Here is a 22,078-nt window from a genome sequence, read left to right on the forward strand (position 1 = left end):
ATTTGGATATATACTCCTTTCTTCTGACCCATAAAATAGGGATACGACAAGAGTATTAATTCGAAATGAGTAAAGTATGAAAAATACAAAGAATGATTGGTAATTTGGTATTATTGGTTACTAATGTGGCTCACCTTATAGGAGAAGTTTTTTTGCCAAACATAGAGATGAACTAAATTTATGGGACAAATCAAAATAAAAAAAAAGAGACTATTATTGGGAGATGAAAGTGGGATGTTTAAATTAACTGTTTAAATCATCTTAGTAGATGGGACATTTTTCTCTAATCAAACAGATTGAGAATTCGAGTCAACATGACCACAAGATGAATGGGAAACAATTTACTTCCTACCTATGTCCATAAAAATATTTTTAACAGTGGATAAGACAAATTTTAAATGCAAAATTAATAAAGGATGAGAAGGATAAATATAAAAAGTGTTTGAAGTAATAATAACAGGGAAAATGAAATCCGCCTTATTAGAGAGATAATACCATATTTAAAATGAGAATACTTTTGGTGGATGGATAAAAAATAAAAAAATTTCTTAGACGTGGTAATATTCTTTAAAAATAATAAAAAAACGTATGTTGATTTATCTTGAAAAAGAAACCTTAAAGAAAAAACAACAAACTTAAAACTCTTTGAGCCACTTAAAACTGAAATCCCGTTTAACTTCCCCATAATGGGCCGAAGCCCAAACTGAAACCCCAAAGCTTCGAAAGCGGGCCGATATTTACAGAGGGAATAGCTATAAAAAGTGGAATAGCCCTAATTTTCAAAAACCCTCGCTTCCTGCATAGCTATCCTCGCATCAGAGAGTAGTATTGAGCGCAGCAGCTCGAGATTTTCAGATCTCTCCGACGATGGCTACCGCGAAAAATGTTAAGGACGTCTCTCCACACGAGTTCGTCAAAGCTTATGCAGCTCACCTCAAGCGCTCCGGCAAGGTTAATTTTTTTTCTACGTTTTTTTTTGACGATTTAAGATGTAATATCCCAAATTTTCTTGTTTGATGCTTCAATTTTATGTATTTTTTCTTGTCGTTAATCTGTTGTGTGGTTTGGGTCGTGATTTGTATGCTTGAAGGAATGATTGAATATTATTCGTTTTAATTCAATTCAGTGTGGAGGCTTTATGTTAGTATTTAGCTGCTAGGTTTTAAAAATCCTCTTTTCCTGGATATAAATTGTGATGAGAGACACAGTGAGTCAGTATAGACAGTGGTGTAGAGTAAAATATATTGTGTTTTATTTAAGAGATGCATATTTATTTCTCGAAAAGCAAAATTGATAATTTTCGTAGTGTTGTTTACAGTTTACAAATTTGATTCAAGAACACTTATGCAGCATATTTGATCATTTGTTTTTACTATAGATGGAGCTTCCTGAGTGGACTGATATCGTGAAAACTGGTGTGTTGAAAGAACTTGCCCCTTACGATCCTGACTGGTATTACATTAGGGCTGGTAATTTCCTCATCTACATCAAACTTTATATTTGGTGTGTTTTTGTAACGATTTGATAATTAAGTACCATGTTATCAATAGGTTCATCATCTTGTTGTAATTATCTAGGTGTTCTGTTTCACAATGCTGTCTTAATAATAAGCGGTTTGATTTTGCAGCTTCCATGGCTAGAAAGGTATACTTGAGGGGAGGTCTTGGAGTTGGTGCCTTCCGTAGGATCTATGGCGGAAGCAAGAGGAATGGAAGTCGTCCACGCCATTTCGGCAAAAGCAGCGGTGCAGTTGCACGTCACATTCTGCAGCAGCTGCAGAACATGAACATTGTCGAGCTTGATACAAGGGGGTAAGTGCCTGTCTAGTTTTGTTCGATTTCACTTATTTGCAACCTCACTTGTAGTATACTTGTGGTGCTTGGCTACCTAGAGTCCAGTCATCCCTTGTCACTCCTAATCTTTTATATGTATTGTAACAATGCAAGTACAGAAATATGAAATAATCTTTTCTGATGTGCATTATTTGTTTAACAGAGGGAGAAAGATCACATCCAGCGGCCAAAGAGATCTCGATCAAGTTGCTGGAAGAATTGTTGTTGTAGCTCCATAGATTAATCTTTTAGCCTATTGAAAACTTCCTCATTGCGAAAATGGTTGAACAAATTTTTGTTTGAAATGTTTCGTGTTTCTTTACGATTCTTGAATTTTCAGATGTGTACTTGGATCATTTCAGTTTTATCCTAATATATTATCTAGTTAGCCTCCACAACTACTCGATTCCGATTTTTATGGAGTGGCTAAAATTGATAAAAATGAATATTGGTTGTGTTTGGGGATGTAGTCTTTTAATGCTCGTTTTTTTTTTATTATATTTATCTGAGAGATAAGGTCTTGTTTTCTTCATGTTTTAAATGTAGTAACTTTCTATGCAACGAACATGATTTAGAACAAAGTAAAGTACTTTGTTTTTAATCTTACTTTATGATTAGTATTGTGTGACTTGTGTCTGTCTATCCTCATCAAATGAAAGATATACTTACATAGTGAACGAGAGAAGTATCAAATGATAAAATTCTTGTATATAGATATGATAGAAAGAGAAAAACATGTGGGTGAAGATGATTTGAAAAGAATTGGAGGAAAGATGAAATCAATAACTTTGACACACCATTGTGCCAAGCAAAACATTATCTTTTAGCTCCCAAAACTGCCTCTCACAAATTATTGCAACATATACAAACGGATCGAATGAATGACCATGAAGGATGAATTACTATTTGCTTGTGTTTACTGGTAATGTGCTACGAAAGTCATCTAAAGACATGTTACATTTGGTCTTCTTCTACGAAAGTCATCTAAAGACATGTTACATTTGGTCTTCTTCTGGGTAAGTTGAACTTGGGCTCTTTGGGTATAGTGGGGTTCTTCTCAGACCTTTGCTTGTGTTCACTGGGCGCATTGGGGTTTGATAACAAGCATGTTAGAAATAACACTATACAGAACAAGTTACATAATAGAGCAAAGTGAAACAAATCAAGTGGACTGGATACTCAAGTTTCCCTATTCTCTAATAGAGCAAAGTTTCCCCCTAACCGAATCTATACTCCTTTCTACTGTACCATAAAAGTAGGGACTTAGTAGGGACTTAAAGGAACGTCAAAAGTTTTAATGCGAAATTGGTAAAGTACGAGAAATACTACCAAGAAAATGTTATTGGAGTATTATTGGATTATGAGACTCACCTTATAAGGACAAACAAAAGATGGAAAAAAGAGAGAGACTATTATTTGGAGACGAGTGGAGTATATTTATCGACGGTTTAAATACATCTTAGTAGATGAGCCATTTTTTTTTAATCAATAGATCAAGAGTTCGAGTCATTATGACCACAATATGAATGAGAAACTATTACACTTCCTACCTATGTCCATGAACAATATTTTTAACATTGGACAACACAAATTTTAAATGCAAAATTGGTAAAAGGATAGAGAGTGATATATATAAAAAAATGTTTGAAGTATTGATAATAAAGAAAATGAAATCCACCTCATTAAATATAGTAGTACCATGTATAGATAGAGAATATTTTTGATGGATGGAACGGAAATAAAAAAGAACTAAACTATTTTTCTTAGACTTGGTAGAGTATGAAATCTCTTTTTTCTTTTTTTTTTTTAAAAAAACGCCTGTTGATTTATCTTGAAAAAGACACCTTAAGTTAAAATTAAATAATTTAAATCTGTTTTGAGCCATTTAAAACTAAAAGCCGTCCCAAAATGGGCCGAAGCCCAAACTGAAAGCGGGCCGATATTTACAGAGGGAAGAAATATAATATGTGGAACAACCCTAATTTCCTAAACCCTTGCGAATCCGAGATTAGTATTGTGAGCTGCAGCTCCAGATTTTCAGATCTCACCGACGATGGCTACCGCGAAAAATGTTAAGGACGTCTCTCCACACGAGTTCGTCAAAGCTTACGCCGCCCACCTCAAGCGCTCCGGCAAGGTTAATCTTTTTTTTCTACCTTTTTGACGATTTAAGATGTCATATCCCAATTTTCTTGTTTGATGCTTCATATTTATAATTTATGTATTTTTTTCTTGTCGTTAATCTGTTTCGTAATTTAGGTTGTGATTTGTATGCTTGAAGGAATTATTGAATATTATTCGTTTTTATTGAATTCAATGTGGAGGCTTTATTTTAGTAGCTGGTAGGTTTTAGAAAACCTCTTTCCCTGGACATAAAGTGTGATGAGAGACACTGTGAGATAGTATAGACTGTGATGTAGAGTAAATATAGTACTAGTATTCTCTTTTATTAAAGAGATGCATATTTATTTCTCGAGAAGCGAAATTGATAATGTTCGTAGTTTTGTTTATAGTTTACAAATTTGATTCAAGAATACTTATGCAGCATATTTGATCATTTGTTTTAACTATAGATGGAGCTTCCCGAGTGGACTGATATCGTGAAAACTGGTGTGTTGAAAGAACTTGCCCCTTACGATCCCGACTGGTATTACATTAGGGCCGGTAATTACCTCCTCTACATATAACTTTATTTTTGTTGTTACATAGTCATGTTTTTGTGAAGTTGTGGTAATTATACCCATTATTTACTACTCCTACCATGTTACTAATAGGTTCACCATCTTACGGTATTTAGCTAGGTGTTCTGTTTCACAATGCTGTCTTGATAATAAGTGGTTTGATTTTGCAGCTTCCATGGCTAGAAAGGTATACCTGAGGGGAGGTCTTGGAGTTGGTGCCTTCCGTAGGATCTATGGCGGAAGCAAGAGGAATGGAAGCCGTCCACGCCATTTTGGCAAAAGCAGCGGTGCCGTTGCCCGTCACATTCTGCAGCAGCTACAGAACATGAACATTCTTGAGGTTGATTCAAGGGGGTAAGTGCATGTCAAGTTTTGTTTGATTTCACTTATTTGCAATCTCCCTTGTAGCAGAAGAGTCTGGCTACCTAGACAGTCCAGTTCTCCCCCGTCACTTGTTCTAAATCTTTTTATGCATAGTAAATGCAAATACAGAAATATGAAATAATCCAGTGCTAGAGCATATACCTAATTGTGCCTTTGTATCTTTGGTGGTTCAACTTTGAATTCTGCAACATGGAGTGTCTTGCATTATTTGTGATCTTCTAATTTTCTGTTGTGCATTATTTGTTTAACAGAGGGAGAAAGATCACATCCAGCGGCCAAAGAGATCTCGATCAAGTTGCTGGAAGAATTGTTGTTGTTGCTCCATAAATTAATGTTTTAGCTATGTTTTTAGCCTGTTGAGAACTTCCTCATTGCGAATATGGTTGAACAATTTTTTGTTTAAAATGTTTCGTTTTTTTACTACTATTAATTTTTGCTGTTGAATTTCTAAGAGATGTACTTGGATCATTTGAGTTTGAGTTTCATCTTAATATATTTACTAGTTAGCAACAGCTACTCCGGTTCTGTGTAATTTTTATTGATGGACTAAAATTGATAAAAAAAATGAATGATTGTTTTGGATGTGCGGTTATAAATATTTTACACTATTTGTTAGTATTATAGAGTAGAGAAATGTTATGCTAGGCGACTAATTTGAGTGCTCGATGAGCGCAAATCCTAATTCTACGTCAAACAACTTTTTACTTTTGCGTTTATTATCAATATTAAGCATCCATAGTGATGAAGAAAATTAAAACATTATTGGAGAGTGAAAAATGGGTGGTCAAATAACTGCTGTTTACTTTTGCGTTTATTATCAATATTAAGCATCCATAGTGATGAAGAAAATTAAAACATTATTGGAGAGTGAAAAATGGGTGGTCAAATAACTGCGATCTAAAATAAAGTTATATTGAAATTAGTTAAGATGATTAAAATTTTCAATGAAATTATTAAATTGGGGTAGCAAATATATCAAGAAGCTTGGGAAGGAATAGATACATTATTTAAGCCTGAAGGAAAGAAATACAGGTGCTGTGAATGAAAAAATGATGTTGCAATTGCCAAGTTGTATATGTGAAAAGAAATGATGGAGAGCGGTCTTCACGGAGGGAGAGAGGTTACTGAGAGAGAAATTTATAGATAAAAAAGGAATCTTCAGACGTGGAATGGAAGCGCTCACCTGTCGCTCAAATTCAATCGCCCAGCATATCATTTCTCGAATAGAGTCAAGTGTGTTGATCATTAAGATTTTACACTATTTATTATATTGTAGTAAATGCCTTTTGTGTATGCAACTATTGCATGATTTAGAACAAGTACATTAATTTGATTGTATGGAAATAATTTTATATGTTATTTTCCTATGCACTTAATGTCACCACAAACGTTTATACAAAAGTATCAGCAGTTTCATATTTTTATCTGTTGTTATAGACTTGTTTTTCAACAGTGAATGTTTTGAACCAAATTCGCATTTTGGTCATATGTTTATGATCAAAATTTACTATTACTTTTTTATATGATAATGTACCATGTATAAAAACGAAAACAATGAATAGTCCATTTATTCCTCAAAGTGAACAAAGATAGATCCTGTCACAGCGTCAGCATGTAACATAAATATTTTCTAGTCCTTTTTCGCCTTCCATATGTCATGTTATAATCTAACGAATTGTGTGACTTGGTGTTTGTCTATCCTCCTCAAATGATAGATATAGTGTATATAGTGAACGAGAGAAGTATCAAATGATATAAAATTCTTGTATATATAGATATGATAGAAAGAGGAAAACATGTGGGAAAGATTAAAGATGAATCAGAGGAAATGGAGGAAAGAAGAAATCAATAAATTTGGCACACCATTGTGCCAAGCAAACAATCATCTTTTAGCACCCAAAACTGCAAGCCTCTCACAAATTATTGCAACATATACAAACGGATGGAATGAATGTCCAAGAAAGATGAATTCCTATTTGCTTGTGTTCACTGGCAATGCGCTACGAAGTCATCTAAAGACAAGTTACATTTGGTCTTCTTCTGCTGAGGTAAGTTGAACTTGGGCTCTTTGGGTATGGTGGGGTTCTTCTCGGACCTTCTGGGGACAAAGGGCCTGTCAAAATATGGCATGGGTTGAGCTTTCGGAATGAGCTCCTTCCTCAGCCTCCGGATTTCTTCTTCTTCTGCCTCCTGCAAAACCAGGACAATTAACAATCTCAAAGAGAATAGCTTCATATTGACTGACAGTTTTGCAATGTAGTTCTGTAGTTAGTTACCTTCTGTTGTCTCTCTCTTTCCATCCGGTACTGTTCAACCATATTCATTTTCATTGCAACCTTTAAAAAGACAATAAAATTTGGTCATTCTTTGTAGGAAAACACACTCAAATATCCAAGAACAGAAAAGGAGAAGCAAACCAAGTATGGCATTTAAAATTGAAGGACTGTGATATGCAAACATCAGCTTTTTAACATGTTTGCTTTCATTGAGTTTGAGTTCATTTTATGTCACTCTAGTCCAAGAGAAACCAAGCAAAGAAAAATTAGAGGCAAACCAAGTGTGACATTTGAAATCAAAGAATTTTGATATGTGTACAGCAATTCAGGAAGACACGAAAGACACAAAAGACTGGCACAGATAGTCTATAGAACATGTTTGCATTCATAACTTGTTCATTATATTTCACTTTAGTTCAAGAGAAACCAACCCCAAACTAAGCACATATGAAGAGGGATGAGACCTATTATTCACTAGTATTGATATCTAATCATAATTAGTATGGAGTTTTGAAAATACCTTATGCAATTAAAAGGAGTAACAATAAAAATCAAAGAACTGCGATATTGTAGATGGAAAGCACACAAGATTGGGACCCATATCAATCAACATGCTTGCATTCATAACTTGAGTTAATAGATTTCAGTTTGATTCAATAAAAATACCTGATGATCAAATTCAGATCGATCTACAGCCCTCACATCACTGTGCAACACGAGGTCAACTGGACTTGTGACTTCTTTAACTGGAGGTTTCACCAAACACTGAGATAATAACAAGTTCAGATTTATTGAATGGTTAACAGAAAGTTGTGTATGGCCTAAATATTTTGAGCATGACTGAAAACAACTTTCATATTCACGAGAAAACTATAGCTAGATCTTGACCTACATATTAATACAAGAATGTAACACAACCTATAAACATGATATTGAGAGCATTAATATATATGAGTTCCTCTTAACAATAATGCCATGCCAACATTAGCCTATCATTAGCTCTGTGAAGCTGTCAATGCTTTTGAGCAAAAGATATCCATAAAAGCTTTACCTCGGGTTCGTCTGTTGTCCAAGGTAGACCTTGCGCTATGGGTACCTTCATCTTCTCCTCTTCTTCAATCATCTGCTGTAACTTTTTCAGGAATACTTCTTCCTTGCATTTTCCTCTTTCCTGCAGTAGGGAAATTGCCAATTTTTGAGTTATGTAAAGAGATGCAAACAATTAGTGGAAAGCAATCGGCTGAACACATCAAGCATCTTTTTAAGAGGCAATCAATTTCATGATCACACTCAGTCCTGCTTTAAATAGAACCAAGTGATTCAACCGTTGCCTCTACTTTTAGCATCTTAACTATAGAACTCAACTGGCTTCTCAAAAATATGCTCAAACCTTTATCACCATTATCTGCTTGGCATGAAGAATCAAAATGCATATGTGCAAGGAACTTATTAATTAGTTATTTAGTTAAGAAGCCCAACAAGATGACTCCTCTAACAGTAAAACAAATTTAATTTCATCTCTCTCTGCTTAGTTACCACCATTCAGTCTTTTACAAATTACATATAGTAGCAGGCAGCCATCAGTCAGACTATGGTGGAAGACATATACCTCTGTTCTAAGCATGAAAGGCTTTAGAGAGGTTACTTTCCGCTGCTTCTCTTCCAGAGTCTTCTAGTACGATTTGCAGCTGATTCGGTGCTCTGCACATGTGAAAAAAAAATATAAGAACACCACAAATTTAGAAACAATTGGCCACATAAGACAAGTTAAGATCTAAAGTTCTCACACTTCGCCTGCTTTTTTTACCACCAGCAGTCGTCATGGTTGCAACACTACTGCAAAGGCACATATATTAGTTGAGACCCAAAACTGGAACACTATCTATGTAACCAAACAGGATAAATAATACACAAAGGAACATTATCTATGTAATCATTAAACTATATCTGAGTTATAACACTGACTAACCTTCCATCATTAAACTATATCTATGTAATCATGGTTGCAACACTACTGCAAAGGCACATATATTGAAAGGATCTTGGATTTTTCAAGACATCAAATTTTGGATGTTATGTTTGCATGTGATCCAGCATATCGGGCCCTACACAAACCCAATTATAATTTGGATGGTACGTGATGCTGCTTTCTCTGCGAATTGCTTTTAATTTTATTAATCTGAAGTCATCATTACTGTTTTATTATATGTGGATTTGTCAAAGTGTAGTCACTTCTCTGGAAATGTTTTCCTCGTAGTTTCATGCTGTCAGGTCTTACATTCTCCAAGTGGAGCATGCTTGCCAATTTGGTTCTCAAATTTTTATTTACAAACATATGTTTGCTCTAAAAGAGTAAATGAAAATTTTCATATTAAGCTTGGTTATGATCTGAGTTATTATGAGAGAAGTTCGATGTGATGTTACATCAGTGATAAAACCATGGAGGACATGTGTTTGGCTATGTATAAATGGAAGAGTGAGAAATAATGAATAATTCTAGAATAAGCATAGTTTTGTTTGTCGTTGATGTCATATGATTCCCTATTTGTTTGTGTTCTTCTGAAAAAGAAGTTTGATGTGAGGATAAAATGGAAGAAAGAGTGGAAAATTTAATTTGAGTAGTTCTGGAATAAACAAAACCTTAGCCCTTAATGTGATATGATTTCTTATTTCTGATTATCAGATGAGGAAGATGATGAAGTTGAGGATTTTGGCTCAAGCAGTAAGAAGAGGCGAATTTCTAAGAGTGTAAGAGTTAGAAAATCAACAACAAACCGGTACTGTGTAGCGTGATTTTGCTTCCAATACAATGCTTTGATTATTCAGGGTTTGTATTTGTATGTACTATCTTATCTTTTTTCTTCCTTCTTTGTGGTACCTCAAATTTTGGCAGGATGTCTGGTACAGTAAACATTATTGTTCAGAAATTGTGTACCATTGTCAGTTGTGTTAAGCAGCTGTTGTTGATAGAACGCTTATCAGATAGTTGCATTCTGCAACTTGTGCGAACTAGTTTACAGACTCTTTTGGTGGATAATATCCAGCTTTTGCAGCTGAAAGCAATCAGTTTAATTGGTGGGGTAATGAAGTTTGCACACCTTGTTTCTGAGTCTGTTTGCATCTGAAACCTCATACTTGCTTTCTTGTACTGATCTGCACTATTTTTCTTCTTCCAAATTTGATGTGCAGATTTATTATATGTACACTCAGCATCGGACATATATGATGGATGAAACTATTCAAATACTTCTAAAGCTGCCACTTTCTAAAAGAGTACCAAGAACTTATCATCTTCCGGATGAAGAACAAAGGCAGATTCAGTTAGTCACTGCTCTATTGATTCAAATGATTCATCATTGTGCAAATCTTCCTGAAGTCGTGAGGCTAACTCCTGGAAATCCTTCACTGGACATTTCTATTGATGCTGATTACCCCTCTAAATGTCATGAGGCAGTTACAGATTCATGCTGCCTCTTTTGGAGTCGAATTCTTCAGCGGTATACAAGCACAAAAAATCAGGATGCATCTGAATTGAAGTCAATGATGGAAAATCTTGTGATGGATTTGCTCACTACTCTGAACTTACCGGAGTATCCAGCTTCAGCTCCTATTCTAGAGGTACTTTTTCAAAGTGGATTTATGAATTGATCACATGTCTGTCAATATTTACAGAATGTTTGTGCAGGTTCTGTATGTATTACTACTTCAGAATGCTGGGCCGAAATCAAAAGATACTTCTGCCAGAACAATGGCCATTGACCTTCTCGGTACAATTGCTGCAAGGTTAAAACATGATGCGGTAGTGTGTAGGAATGAAAAGTTTTGGATCGTACAGGTCTTGATGGATGGTGAAAATAGTGACCCTAGCTATCTGAGAGATGTCTGTGCTATTTGTTTGGATTCAACTGCTGAAAGGTCTAGTCTCGAATGTCAAGGCTGTCATAGGCCATTCCATCTTGATTGTATAGGAGGAAGAGAGCAGGATGTTTCTTCTCGAACCTTTGATTGTCAGGTTTGCTTATGCGAGAAACAACTTCTTGTGTTAAAAACGCATTGCGAGTCCGAATCCAAGGATGACCAGAAACAAAATCGTATTTCCAAAAAATCTTCCCGAGCTTCATTCTCAGTAACAAAACAGGAGATTATTCAACAAATGCTCCTAAATTATTTGCAGGATGCAGGGTCTGCAGATGAACTAAACCTCTTTATGCGCTGGTCCGTTGCTAAAGCATTTTTTTTTTATAAAATTGAATATTTTTATGTGCCATAACTTTGTGCAAATATTAACTTGCAGGTTTTATCTTTGTCTTTGGTATAAAGATGATCCCGCTTCTCCACAAAAGTTCCTCTACTTCCTCGCGAGGATGAAATCAAGGGAAATTCTGCGAGACACGTTTTGTTTTTCTTCTCTTCTGACAAGGGATTCAGTGAAAAAAATTACTCTGGCATTGGGTCAAAAGAGTTCCTTTGCTAGAGGATTTGACAAGATACTTCAAGTGCTTTTGGTGGGTGAAACTGCTCTTGCTTAGATTATTTAGGAGTCTGAGACTGATTAGTTATTTCTATATGATCCTATTACCAGGCTGGCCTGAGGGAGAACTCACCAGTGATTCGTGCTAAGGCAATGCGACCGGTATGTCATGAATAACTAGCATTAGCTACTCTCCTTTCCTCCTCCTTTCCAGTTTTCATCTATGTTTGAATTTGTCCTGGTATTAAGTATATATGGAATAGTTTTTTTTCATAAGAGACTCATCTTTCTTCTGTAGTACTTGTCAATCGTAACAGGTTTGTATTATCGTAGAAGCAGATCCCGAGGTATGGGGAAACAAGCTTGTGCAAACGGCAATTGAAGGGAGGTTTTGTGACTCTGCTATATCAGTAAGAGAAGCAGCACTTGAGCTTGTTGGAAAGCACATTGCTTCACATCCTGATGTTGGTATAAAGGTACTTTGGATGCTTATGCATATTTCATGCTTTTTTGTCTGCTTGTGCGCTCTAACCTGGTTCTTCTTCTAGTATTTTGAGAAGGTAGCAGAGAGGATTAAGGATACTGGAGTAAGTGTCCGAAAACGAGCTATTAAAATTATCAAGGATATGTGTACCTCCTCCACTGACTTTTCACAGAGCACCACTGCTTTTGTGGCGATAATTTCTCGTATCAATGATGAAGAATCCAGCATACAGGTACTGGTTTCAAGTGCATAATTATTTTCAAGCCCAGGGCTTTACTGTATAAATTATATGTTTTTTATCTGATGAATATTTATGCTATTAATTTTACTTGTTTATTTAGCATACTACCTGATGGAATCATGGAATTGGCATGCATATTTTTTTGTAGCGAGTATATAATACTCCCTATATATATATTTGCTAAATGGAGGATGTGCTAAAATTACTTGAAGAATAGACAATATCCACCAAAAAGCTTATTACTTTGAACAGTGGTTTTCTAATTTATGTGCTGTTGTTTGTGTAGTCTGCGTTAGTTCAGTGTTGCTTTTTTTTTACACCTTAGGAAAAAATAATTTTACTCAAAAGGTTTGTATGATACTAGTATGATCCTCCTGCAGGACCTGGTCTGCAAGACATTTTATGAGTTTTGGTTTGAGGAGCCTTCTGGTTGGCAAAACCGTACTTTCAAAGATAACAGTTCGGTTCCTCTAGAAGTGACTAAGAAGACAGAACAGGTTGCTGAGACTTTGAGAAGGATGTCCAGTCACCAACCCCTTGCTATTGTCATTAAAAGAATCTTAGCCCTTGATTTCTTTCCCCAATCTGCTAAAGCTGCTGGCATAAACCCTGTATTACTTTCATCCGTACGCAGGCGCTGTGAGCTAATGTGCAAGTGTCTGCTGGAAAAATCATTGCAGGTATTGGTTTCACAGAACGTGCTTCATTGATGTAACACACTTTTGTTCCTTATACAAAAAGTACTTTAGCGCTTATCATTGCTTTGTGGTCCCTGGACTTGTAGTGTATCTCTGTGAAGACCATTAACCTCAGTTTGTCCAACTCGTTGAATTATATAATTGAAATGAAACATTTAAAAGTTTTTTTTTGAAGCCACCATAGTAGGGAAATATGAAAGTCCATAAAATTAAACTGTGTTTGGTTGCTCGGAGTGGTCTTACTTACTTCTCATTCACTGCTGCACAATTTGACAAGAGTGATTTTCCCGAAAGTCTATGTTGGCCTTGTCTGAAAGCTTAATTTCTTATGGCACTATTAATTCCCTGACACTAACTATCAGTTGACACACTAAATAATGTTGTGCGTGCACTTGGTGACCTTGTGTATTAGTTGTTTGAATTCCCTATTCTTGAACTGAAACTTGCGTAAGTGCACATCAAATCATATAACAATTCTGTTGTATTCCAGGTTGCTGAGACAAACAGTGAGGAAGGAGAAGTCCGCATGCTTCCGTATATTCTTCTATTGCATTCATTCTGTCTGGTGGATCCTACATTATGTGCACCAGCCTCTGACCCTTCACAGTTTATTATCACACTACAACCATATTTGAAGAGTCAGGTAGTTAAATGAGTTCTATTTTTAGGCTAAACTAATTTCCCACAATACATTATTCTTGTAGCCGTTTTATGTGTCCAGTCATATAATCTTGTAGTTCCATGTATAAGCGTGGGTTCTGCCAAAATAACTTGTCAGTTATGACTATGATTCTACATTGTGCATGCAAGCCTTTTTAACGATATAAATATTAGATTGTGGTGTTGGTGCTCATGTATTGCTTCATTTGTTGAAGCATTCACGATACTTAGAATGTCACGTACTATGTCTTGGTTGTTTGATTTTCTTGTTGAACTCTCACGTGGGATTAGGTTTTCAAAAGTTTGATATGAAGTTAAGCGACCCTTTTCCTTCTCCCCTTACAGTCTGACAATCGAGTGGCTGCTCAGATGCTGGAGAGCATATTGTTTATAATTGATTCTGTCTTGCCATTATTGCGGAAACTTCCTGAGACTGTTGCGGAGGAACTTGAACAAGACCTCAAACAAATGATAGTGCGACACTCTTTCCTGACAGTTGTCCACGCTTGCATAAAGTAATGTGCTTACTTTTCTTATAATAGTTAGTTTCATCTGTTTTTAAGCAATGCATTTGATTAAATAATTATGTCCTACTTTTGTGAATATGCTTTTGCAAGAACCGCATAATTTTTTTTATTATGAACAGAGATTTAAGGATTTTTTTTATAACTAGGATTGATTTTCATTTACATCTTATACCCCCAATCCATATTAAGAGAAGGTTGCCACTTTTTTCATTTTCCTTATAAGTTCTTTTATGTTGCTTTGTTTCGTATTCTTAAATTTTTTCTAGCTTTCTTCATGATATCTCTCAAAGGGAACTCTCTCATTCCTCATGGTGGTCAGTCAGATATTTATTCTCCATTTATGGTCTTCTCAAATACCATCAATTGATGTTAGATTTCTGATGCCTTCCCATACAACATTCACTCAAGCCCTCGTTTGTTCTTCTTTAGTGCCATCCTAAGATTTGTCAATCTCGGAGTCTCTTTTGCTCATGACTAGCTCATCTGTGTATTGTGTTCTGTAGATGTTTATGCTCTGTGGGGAAAGTATCAGGAAAAGGTGCAAGTGTTATTCAGTATCTTATCCAGTTGTTCTACAAACGTCTGGATGCATTGGGGTTTGATAACAAGCAGGTTAGTAATCTTCTTAGAAATTTCACTATTATGGTTCTTGGCTTGCTCTTGTCTACTGTTTGACATGTATTTAGTGATTATACAAAACTATTTTTTTTGTCCTGCCAATTTGAAAAATAAGTGTGTTTTGCTCTTTAGAGGCAACATCTCTTCGTGTAATCTTCTATCAGTTGAGCATATTGTAACCTTTTTCTATATTCAGAATGCAAATTTGGGTTGAGGAATGATTCCTTTGCCCGCAGATTAAGATATCCTGCACTGCAACTGCTTAATGCTGCTGGATAACTGTATTCGTATGCTTGTTTTTTCTCTTCCTTTGCATGTCACTCCTAGATGAGACCTTTTTAAAAATCAATCGAGTAGTCTATTTTAATAATGCTCTCTGTTGCTGTCTAATGGAGTAGGAAATTAGTTTAAACATATTTAGTTTCCGTTCAGTTACAAACTTACAATGCTTCCTTTTTTCACAATATTTCCATTTTGCTGAAAAAATTAAGTTTTAAGTGATGTATACCTTTCATTTCAGCAAGTAGGTAGATCTCTGTTTTGTCTTGGGTTGTTGATACGCTATGGTAGCCCATTGTTGGATATGTCTGCTTTCAACCCAAGAAACATGGATGTAGCAAGCAATATCAACTTATTCAAAAAGTATCTTCAGGCTGAAGACTTCATCATTAAAGTTAGGGCATTACAGGTATTAGCATAGTACCCGCCTTTTGAGATTCTCTTGCCTTACAATTTTTTAAATTTGACTTTTAGTTGTATTAATTCTGCAGGCTTTAGGTTATGTTTTTATTGCTTGTCCTGAATGTATGCTGCAAAAGGATGTTGGTAAAATTTTGGAGGCAACTTTGTCCACCAGTGCTGATGTTCGTCTGAAGGTACTATCTTGTGACAGCTATGCACCTGTTCTCTCTATGCATTATGCTCATTGCATTCTTTGTCAGATGCAATCACTACAGAACATGTACGAGTATCTTCTGGATGCGGAAAGCCGAATGGAGAAAGATAAAGCTAGCAATGATGTTAATAATCCATCTGCTGATGGTACCAGTGTCCCCGTTGCTGCCGGTGCTGGCGATACTAACATTTGTGGTGGTATAGTTCAGCTATATTGGAATAGTATCTTAGCAAGATGTCTGGATGCAAATGAACATGTCCGTCAAGCTTCTCTCAAGGTATTTGCCAAACAATGTGCCCTGTCTAGCTGGTAGTCATAAGGTTTTGAACAACTTGTTGGCGAATAATTTTGAATAAATATGACATTATGATGACCAACTGCTCGTTGACCTGATAGGCTAACCACAGCTTAAGTTATTACTCGGTTTGGTCTACAAAGTGTTATGTGCAAAATAAATGGCTATTATTATAGGATCTCTCCTAATATTTATTTGATTACTGATTGCATTTTTCTGATTCCAGATTGTTGAAATTGTGCTGCGCCAAGGTCTTGTACATCCTATTACTTGTGTACCGTATCTCATTGCACTTGAAACAGATCCGGAGGAAGTAAATGCAAAGTTGTCTCATCATCTCTTGATGAATATGAATGAGAAGTAGGTTATTCTCTGTAACATTTAGTATTTGCTCTAGATGTCCTTACACAAACTTAATAGTTGTGACGATTCAGGTATCCAGCTTTCTGCGAAAGCCGTCTTGGTGATGGACTTCATTTGTCATTTATTTTCATTCGTACCATGAGTGGAGATCTCCCTGAAATGTCCAATAATAAGTCCCCAGCCAAATTATTTAACAATATTAAGGGAAAAGGAGATGTTGGGTCTTCAACATTTGCGCGGCATGGTGTTGCTCGAATCTATAAGCTCATTCGTGGAAATCGTATTTCAAGAAACAGATTCATGTCCTCCATTGTACACAAATTTGAAACACCGACCTGCAGTGATTCTGTGATACCGTTTCTAATGTAAGCACAGTCAGCCTACCTAAGTTGGTACCACTTATAATTTTTGTTTTCTGAGATTGCTTTCCCTCTTTTGCAGGTATTGCGCAGAGATTCTTGCTCTACTACCTTTCACATTACCTGATGAGCCTCTTTATTTGATCTATACTATAAACCGAGTGGTACAAGTTAGCTCGGGGGCAGTAGAATCAAACATTAAGGACTTTTTGCATTTATTACAAGGAAATGTTCATAAAACCAATGGGAATGGGATGGTACAAGCCGCTCAACTTGGTAGCACTACAAACCCTGGTAGTGAAAGAAACATGGCAACTGAGGGGAACCTGACACTACCCATGGAGTTACCGAATCATCTTTATGGGGAAGAATCATGTAAGGATCCAAATACAAATCCCATACCCTCGAGAGATCCCTATACCATCTCTGCAAGTGATTTTCAGAAAATCCAGGTACGTTTCAGTTTAACCCAGTGTGTTTCCAAGAAATGATTTGTTGCAATTGTCCTATCCAGCTACTTGGTGCAAGGAAAAATATTCATAATTGTGAGAAATAGAGTAGTGTTTAATATTTATCAAACTTTATTCCTATTTGGTTGGAGAAACGGCTATGGGAGAGATCAGCATAGGAAGCTTGATTAATCCCTCTATTTGGTGTAATATATATTCCCTCGTTCAGGATATCATAGTAGCAACAAATGCGATTGTTAATTTTTGGAATATTAAAATATGTCTCATCTGTCCCACATTTGATCACACTTGATTACCAATTTATCATCTCTAGCATTTTGCTCATTTGTTGAATTAGAATATTGTGGGGATGCTTTTATTGAACGATTATGTTCTTCAAGTAGCTTAACTTGACTATGGGTTTCTCAGGCCAACTTTCTAGCAGCTGGAGCACTGCAACTGCTTTTAAAGCTCAAGAGGCACTTGAAGATTGTTTATGGCCTAGATGATATCCGATGCCAGGTAATTAGTGCTTTCTTCAGATTCTTATTTGGATGAATATCATTAACTCAGTCTTACTTTTTATTAGGCATTTTCTCCTACTGAACCGGTTAAACCAGGCGAAAGTTTAGGACGGCAGAATATTCCATTCACTATCAGTGATATTAATATTGACCCTCCCAACACATACGAAGACGTCATGCGGAGATATCAGGTGATTTAAGTTCTCATGGTATACTTTTGTGACTTGTCTAACCATGATTGTCAGACACATGATCATGCTTTGTGTCCGTCATTAACATGGGCTCTTTAATGTAGAATACGTTATTGGACTTATTTCTATATGTCGAAACTCCATTATTAGGTTTTCAATTTTCTCCAGCTTTATATTTTTGTTAATTGTGGTATAAATTTCTATACTTAACAATAGGGAATATATAGATATGCATTGCAAAGATAACAATAAATAAGTTACAGTATCACATATAGATGCGATTTCTGAATATTAGTAGAATCAATGTATATATAATTTTGTACTCCTATTACACTGGATTTTTGGTTTTGTATTTTTCTCACAACTCTGTTTAGTAAATTGTTTGTACTTAACAAAATGCCTTTTAAAATAAATTGTTTTCTTCTCAGGAATTCAAGAATGCCTTGAGGGAAGACACGGTTGACTATTCAACCTACTCAGCAAACATCAAGAGGAAACGGCCACCCTCCACGAGTGCAAGACGAGGGAAGGCTGTCCGAATGGCAGATATGGATGATGAAGAAGGCTATGATGATGAAGATTGGGGTAACAGTGTGGGCAGGATGAACAAGAGTGCCGGCAAGAGAGGTAGTTACATGAGAACGAGGCAGCGACAACAGTTGTAAGTACTTAACAGGTAAAAGCTAACATGTACAGCTCATAGAATGGGAGTGGAGCGAAAGTTTAGAAGTTCCCTAGATTGAAAACAGCCCTATTGATCATAATTAGTGTTCATCTGTTCATAGTAGTTATTTTGTTACTACAAGAAGAATATTACTATAGAATAGGGAAATTGAAATTTGTTACTCTATCCCTAGGGAACATGGGGAAATTTTTGTTTGTTTAGGGCGATGGCAGTTGTACATTATGTTGATATAATCTCATAATGAAGTCATCTCCCTTTATCATTTGTTTGTGTAATACTCATTTTTTTAGTTGTTTTGAATAGTAAAATAATCTTGGGCTCCTGATTCAGAATCGTGTGTACCTGTAGCATTGGCATTCCTATCGAAAATTATTTACAGCATATAATTATTAACACTATACAGAAGAAGTTATATAATAGAGCAAAGTCAAAACAAATCAAGTGGAGTGGATACTCAAGTTCCCTATTCTCTATAGAGAAAGTTTCCCTTTATTTGGATATATACTCCTTTCTTCTGACCCATAAAATAGGGATACGACAAGAGTATTAATTCGAAATGAGTAAAGTATGAAAAATACAAAGAATGATTGGTAATTTGGTATTATTGGTTACTAATGTGGCTCACCTTATAGGAGAAGTTTTTTTGCCAAACATAGAGATGAACTAAATTTATGGGACAAATCAAAATAAAAAAAAAGAGACTATTATTGGGAGATGAAAGTGGGATGTTTAAATTAACTGTTTAAATCATCTTAGTAGATGGGACATTTTTCTCTAATCAAACAGATTGAGAATTCGAGTCAACATGACCACAAGATGAATGGGAAACAATTTACTTCCTACCTATGTCCATAAAAATATTTTTAACAGTGGATAAGACAAATTTTAAATGCAAAATTAATAAAGGATGAGAAGGATAAATATAAAAAGTGTTTGAAGTAATAATAACAGGGAAAATGAAATCCGCCTTATTAGAGAGATAATACCATATTTAAAATGAGAATACTTTTGGTGGATGGATAAAAAATAAAAAAATTTCTTAGACGTGGTAATATTCTTTAAAAATAATAAAAAAACGTATGTTGATTTATCTTGAAAAAGAAACCTTAAAGAAAAAACAACAAACTTAAAACTCTTTGAGCCACTTAAAACTGAAATCCCGTTTAACTTCCCCATAATGGGCCGAAGCCCAAACTGAAACCCCAAAGCTTCGAAAGCGGGCCGATATTTACAGAGGGAATAGCTATAAAAAGTGGAATAGCCCTAATTTTCAAAAACCCTCGCTTCCTGCATAGCTATCCTCGCATCAGAGAGTAGTATTGAGCGCAGCAGCTCGAGATTTTCAGATCTCTCCGACGATGGCTACCGCGAAAAATGTTAAGGACGTCTCTCCACACGAGTTCGTCAAAGCTTATGCAGCTCACCTCAAGCGCTCCGGCAAGGTTAATTTTTTTTCTACGTTTTTTTTTGACGATTTAAGATGTAATATCCCAAATTTTCTTGTTTGATGCTTCAATTTTATGTATTTTTTCTTGTCGTTAATCTGTTGTGTGGTTTGGGTCGTGATTTGTATGCTTGAAGGAATGATTGAATATTATTCGTTTTAATTCAATTCAGTGTGGAGGCTTTATGTTAGTATTTAGCTGCTAGGTTTTAAAAATCCTCTTTTCCTGGATATAAATTGTGATGAGAGACACAGTGAGTCAGTATAGACAGTGGTGTAGAGTAAAATATATTGTGTTTTATTTAAGAGATGCATATTTATTTCTCGAAAAGCAAAATTGATAATTTTCGTAGTGTTGTTTACAGTTTACAAATTTGATTCAAGAACACTTATGCAGCATATTTGATCATTTGTTTTTACTATAGATGGAGCTTCCTGAGTGGACTGATATCGTGAAAACTGGTGTGTTGAAAGAACTTGCCCCTTACGATCCTGACTGGTATTACATTAGGGCTGGTAATTTCCTCATCTACATCAAACTTTATATTTGGTGTGTTTTTGTAACGATTTGATAATTAAGTACCATGTTATCAATAGGTTCATCATCTTGTTGTAATTATCTAGGTGTTCTGTTTCACAATGCTGTCTTAATAATAAGCGGTTTGATTTTGCAGCTTCCATGGCTAGAAAGGTATACTTGAGGGGAGGTCTTGGAGTTGGTGCCTTCCGTAGGATCTATGGCGGAAGCAAGAGGAATGGAAGTCGTCCACGCCATTTCGGCAAAAGCAGCGGTGCAGTTGCACGTCACATTCTGCAGCAGCTGCAGAACATGAACATTGTCGAGCTTGATACAAGGGGGTAAGTGCCTGTCTAGTTTTGTTCGATTTCACTTATTTGCAACCTCACTTGTAGTATACTTGTGGTGCTTGGCTACCTAGAGTCCAGTCATCCCTTGTCACTCCTAATCTTTTATATGTATTGTAACAATGCAAGTACAGAAATATGAAATAATCTTTTCTGATGTGCATTATTTGTTTAACAGAGGGAGAAAGATCACATCCAGCGGCCAAAGAGATCTCGATCAAGTTGCTGGAAGAATTGTTGTTGTAGCTCCATAGATTAATCTTTTAGCCTATTGAAAACTTCCTCATTGCGAAAATGGTTGAACAAATTTTTGTTTGAAATGTTTCGTGTTTCTTTACGATTCTTGAATTTTCAGATGTGTACTTGGATCATTTCAGTTTTATCCTAATATATTATCTAGTTAGCCTCCACAACTACTCGATTCCGATTTTTATGGAGTGGCTAAAATTGATAAAAATGAATATTGGTTGTGTTTGGGGATGTAGTCTTTTAATGCTCGTTTTTTTTTTATTATATTTATCTGAGAGATAAGGTCTTGTTTTCTTCATGTTTTAAATGTAGTAACTTTCTATGCAACGAACATGATTTAGAACAAAGTAAAGTACTTTGTTTTTAATCTTACTTTATGATTAGTATTGTGTGACTTGTGTCTGTCTATCCTCATCAAATGAAAGATATACTTACATAGTGAACGAGAGAAGTATCAAATGATAAAATTCTTGTATATAGATATGATAGAAAGAGAAAAACATGTGGGTGAAGATGATTTGAAAAGAATTGGAGGAAAGATGAAATCAATAACTTTGACACACCATTGTGCCAAGCAAAACATTATCTTTTAGCTCCCAAAACTGCCTCTCACAAATTATTGCAACATATACAAACGGATCGAATGAATGACCATGAAGGATGAATTACTATTTGCTTGTGTTTACTGGTAATGTGCTACGAAAGTCATCTAAAGACATGTTACATTTGGTCTTCTTCTACGAAAGTCATCTAAAGACATGTTACATTTGGTCTTCTTCTGGGTAAGTTGAACTTGGGCTCTTTGGGTATAGTGGGGTTCTTCTCAGACCTTTGCTTGTGTTCACTGGGCGCATTGGGGTTTGATAACAAGCATGTTAGAAATAACAC

General features: G+C 35.6%; 5 protein-coding genes across 5 annotated transcripts; 4 read left to right on the plus strand and 1 right to left on the minus strand.

Annotated features, from left to right (window-relative positions):
• Window positions 1-774: 774 nt before the first annotated feature.
• Window positions 775-2,230, plus strand: LOC125205139 (small ribosomal subunit protein eS19x). Its single transcript, XM_048103960.2, has 4 exons — window positions 775-951; window positions 1,379-1,469; window positions 1,628-1,811; window positions 1,996-2,230. The coding sequence occupies exons 1-4, from the start codon at window positions 868-870 to the stop codon at window positions 2,069-2,071; spliced, it is 435 nt and encodes a 144-aa protein (XP_047959917.1). The 5' UTR covers window positions 775-867; the 3' UTR covers window positions 2,072-2,230.
• Window positions 2,231-3,811: 1,581 nt separating this feature from the next.
• On the plus strand, window positions 3,812-5,409 carry LOC125203584 (small ribosomal subunit protein eS19x-like). Its single transcript, XM_048101964.2, has 4 exons — window positions 3,812-3,969; window positions 4,406-4,496; window positions 4,684-4,867; window positions 5,149-5,409. The coding sequence occupies exons 1-4, from the start codon at window positions 3,886-3,888 to the stop codon at window positions 5,222-5,224; spliced, it is 435 nt and encodes a 144-aa protein (XP_047957921.2). The 5' UTR covers window positions 3,812-3,885; the 3' UTR covers window positions 5,225-5,409.
• Window positions 5,410-6,746: 1,337 nt separating this feature from the next.
• LOC125204831 (microtubule-destabilizing protein 60-like) lies at window positions 6,747-9,011 on the minus strand. Its single transcript, XM_048103572.2, has 6 exons — window positions 8,961-9,011; window positions 8,783-8,874; window positions 8,225-8,344; window positions 7,840-7,938; window positions 7,174-7,233; window positions 6,747-7,087 (listed from the first exon to the last, which is right to left on the minus strand). The coding sequence occupies exons 2-6, from the start codon at window positions 8,795-8,797 to the stop codon at window positions 6,884-6,886; spliced, it is 498 nt and encodes a 165-aa protein (XP_047959529.2). The 5' UTR covers window positions 8,798-8,874; window positions 8,961-9,011; the 3' UTR covers window positions 6,747-6,883.
• LOC148923814 (sister chromatid cohesion protein SCC2-like) lies at window positions 8,796-18,895 on the plus strand. Its single transcript, XM_089061619.1, has 23 exons — window positions 8,796-8,802; window positions 9,196-9,306; window positions 9,857-9,950; window positions 10,067-10,253; window positions 10,363-10,791; window positions 10,859-11,388; window positions 11,468-11,678; window positions 11,756-11,806; window positions 11,962-12,120; window positions 12,193-12,360; window positions 12,750-13,049; window positions 13,558-13,710; window positions 14,073-14,242; window positions 14,758-14,866; window positions 15,393-15,560; window positions 15,643-15,747; window positions 15,814-16,044; window positions 16,289-16,422; window positions 16,497-16,790; window positions 16,867-17,236; window positions 17,663-17,755; window positions 17,823-17,948; window positions 18,377-18,895. The coding sequence occupies exons 1-23, from the start codon at window positions 8,796-8,798 to the stop codon at window positions 18,611-18,613; spliced, it is 4,437 nt and encodes a 1,478-aa protein (XP_088917745.1). The 3' UTR covers window positions 18,614-18,895.
• Window positions 18,896-19,898: 1,003 nt separating this feature from the next.
• Window positions 19,899-21,354, plus strand: LOC125206863 (small ribosomal subunit protein eS19x). The gene is made up of 4 exons (XM_089060195.1): window positions 19,899-20,075; window positions 20,503-20,593; window positions 20,752-20,935; window positions 21,120-21,354. The coding sequence occupies exons 1-4, from the start codon at window positions 19,992-19,994 to the stop codon at window positions 21,193-21,195; spliced, it is 435 nt and encodes a 144-aa protein (XP_088916321.1). The 5' UTR covers window positions 19,899-19,991; the 3' UTR covers window positions 21,196-21,354.
• Window positions 21,355-22,078: the final 724 nt, after the last annotated feature.

This window comes from Salvia hispanica, chromosome 6, assembly GCF_029641045.1.
Source record: "Salvia hispanica isolate PSC_SH4W2 chromosome 6, Shi_PSC_v1, whole genome shotgun sequence".
In the NCBI taxonomy this organism is placed as follows: Eukaryota; Viridiplantae; Streptophyta; class Magnoliopsida; order Lamiales; family Lamiaceae; genus Salvia; species Salvia hispanica.

Bases quoted from the DNA above. Each gene is read 5' to 3' on its own strand.
- LOC125205139 (XM_048103960.2), top strand. From the start codon at position 868: ATGGCTACCGCGAAAAATGTTAAGGACGTCTCTCCACACGAGTTCGTC. The intron at 1,470-1,627 runs GTAATTTCCTCA...TTGATTTTGCAG, and splicing joins CTGGTATTACATTAGGGCTG to CTTCCATGGCTAGAAAGGTA. The intron at 1,812-1,995 runs GTAAGTGCCTGT...TTTGTTTAACAG, and splicing joins GTCGAGCTTGATACAAGGGG to AGGGAGAAAGATCACATCCA.
- LOC125203584 (XM_048101964.2), top strand. From the start codon at position 3,886: ATGGCTACCGCGAAAAATGTTAAGGACGTCTCTCCACACGAGTTCGTC. The intron at 4,497-4,683 runs GTAATTACCTCC...TTGATTTTGCAG, and splicing joins CTGGTATTACATTAGGGCCG to CTTCCATGGCTAGAAAGGTA. The intron at 4,868-5,148 runs GTAAGTGCATGT...TTTGTTTAACAG, and splicing joins CTTGAGGTTGATTCAAGGGG to AGGGAGAAAGATCACATCCA.
- LOC148923814 (XM_089061619.1), top strand. The intron at 16,045-16,288 runs GTATTTGCCAAA...TTCTGATTCCAG, and splicing joins TCCGTCAAGCTTCTCTCAAG to ATTGTTGAAATTGTGCTGCG. The intron at 17,949-18,376 runs GTGATTTAAGTT...TTTTCTTCTCAG, and splicing joins ACGTCATGCGGAGATATCAG to GAATTCAAGAATGCCTTGAG.
- LOC125204831 (XM_048103572.2), bottom strand. The intron at 7,939-8,224 runs GTAAAGCTTTTA...TTATTATCTCAG, and splicing joins GGACAACAGACGAACCCGAG to TGTTTGGTGAAACCTCCAGT. The intron at 7,088-7,173 runs GTAACTAACTAC...CTGGTTTTGCAG, and splicing joins AAAGAGAGAGACAACAGAAG to GAGGCAGAAGAAGAAGAAAT.
- LOC125206863 (XM_089060195.1), top strand. From the start codon at position 19,992: ATGGCTACCGCGAAAAATGTTAAGGACGTCTCTCCACACGAGTTCGTC. The intron at 20,594-20,751 runs GTAATTTCCTCA...TTGATTTTGCAG, and splicing joins CTGGTATTACATTAGGGCTG to CTTCCATGGCTAGAAAGGTA. The intron at 20,936-21,119 runs GTAAGTGCCTGT...TTTGTTTAACAG, and splicing joins GTCGAGCTTGATACAAGGGG to AGGGAGAAAGATCACATCCA.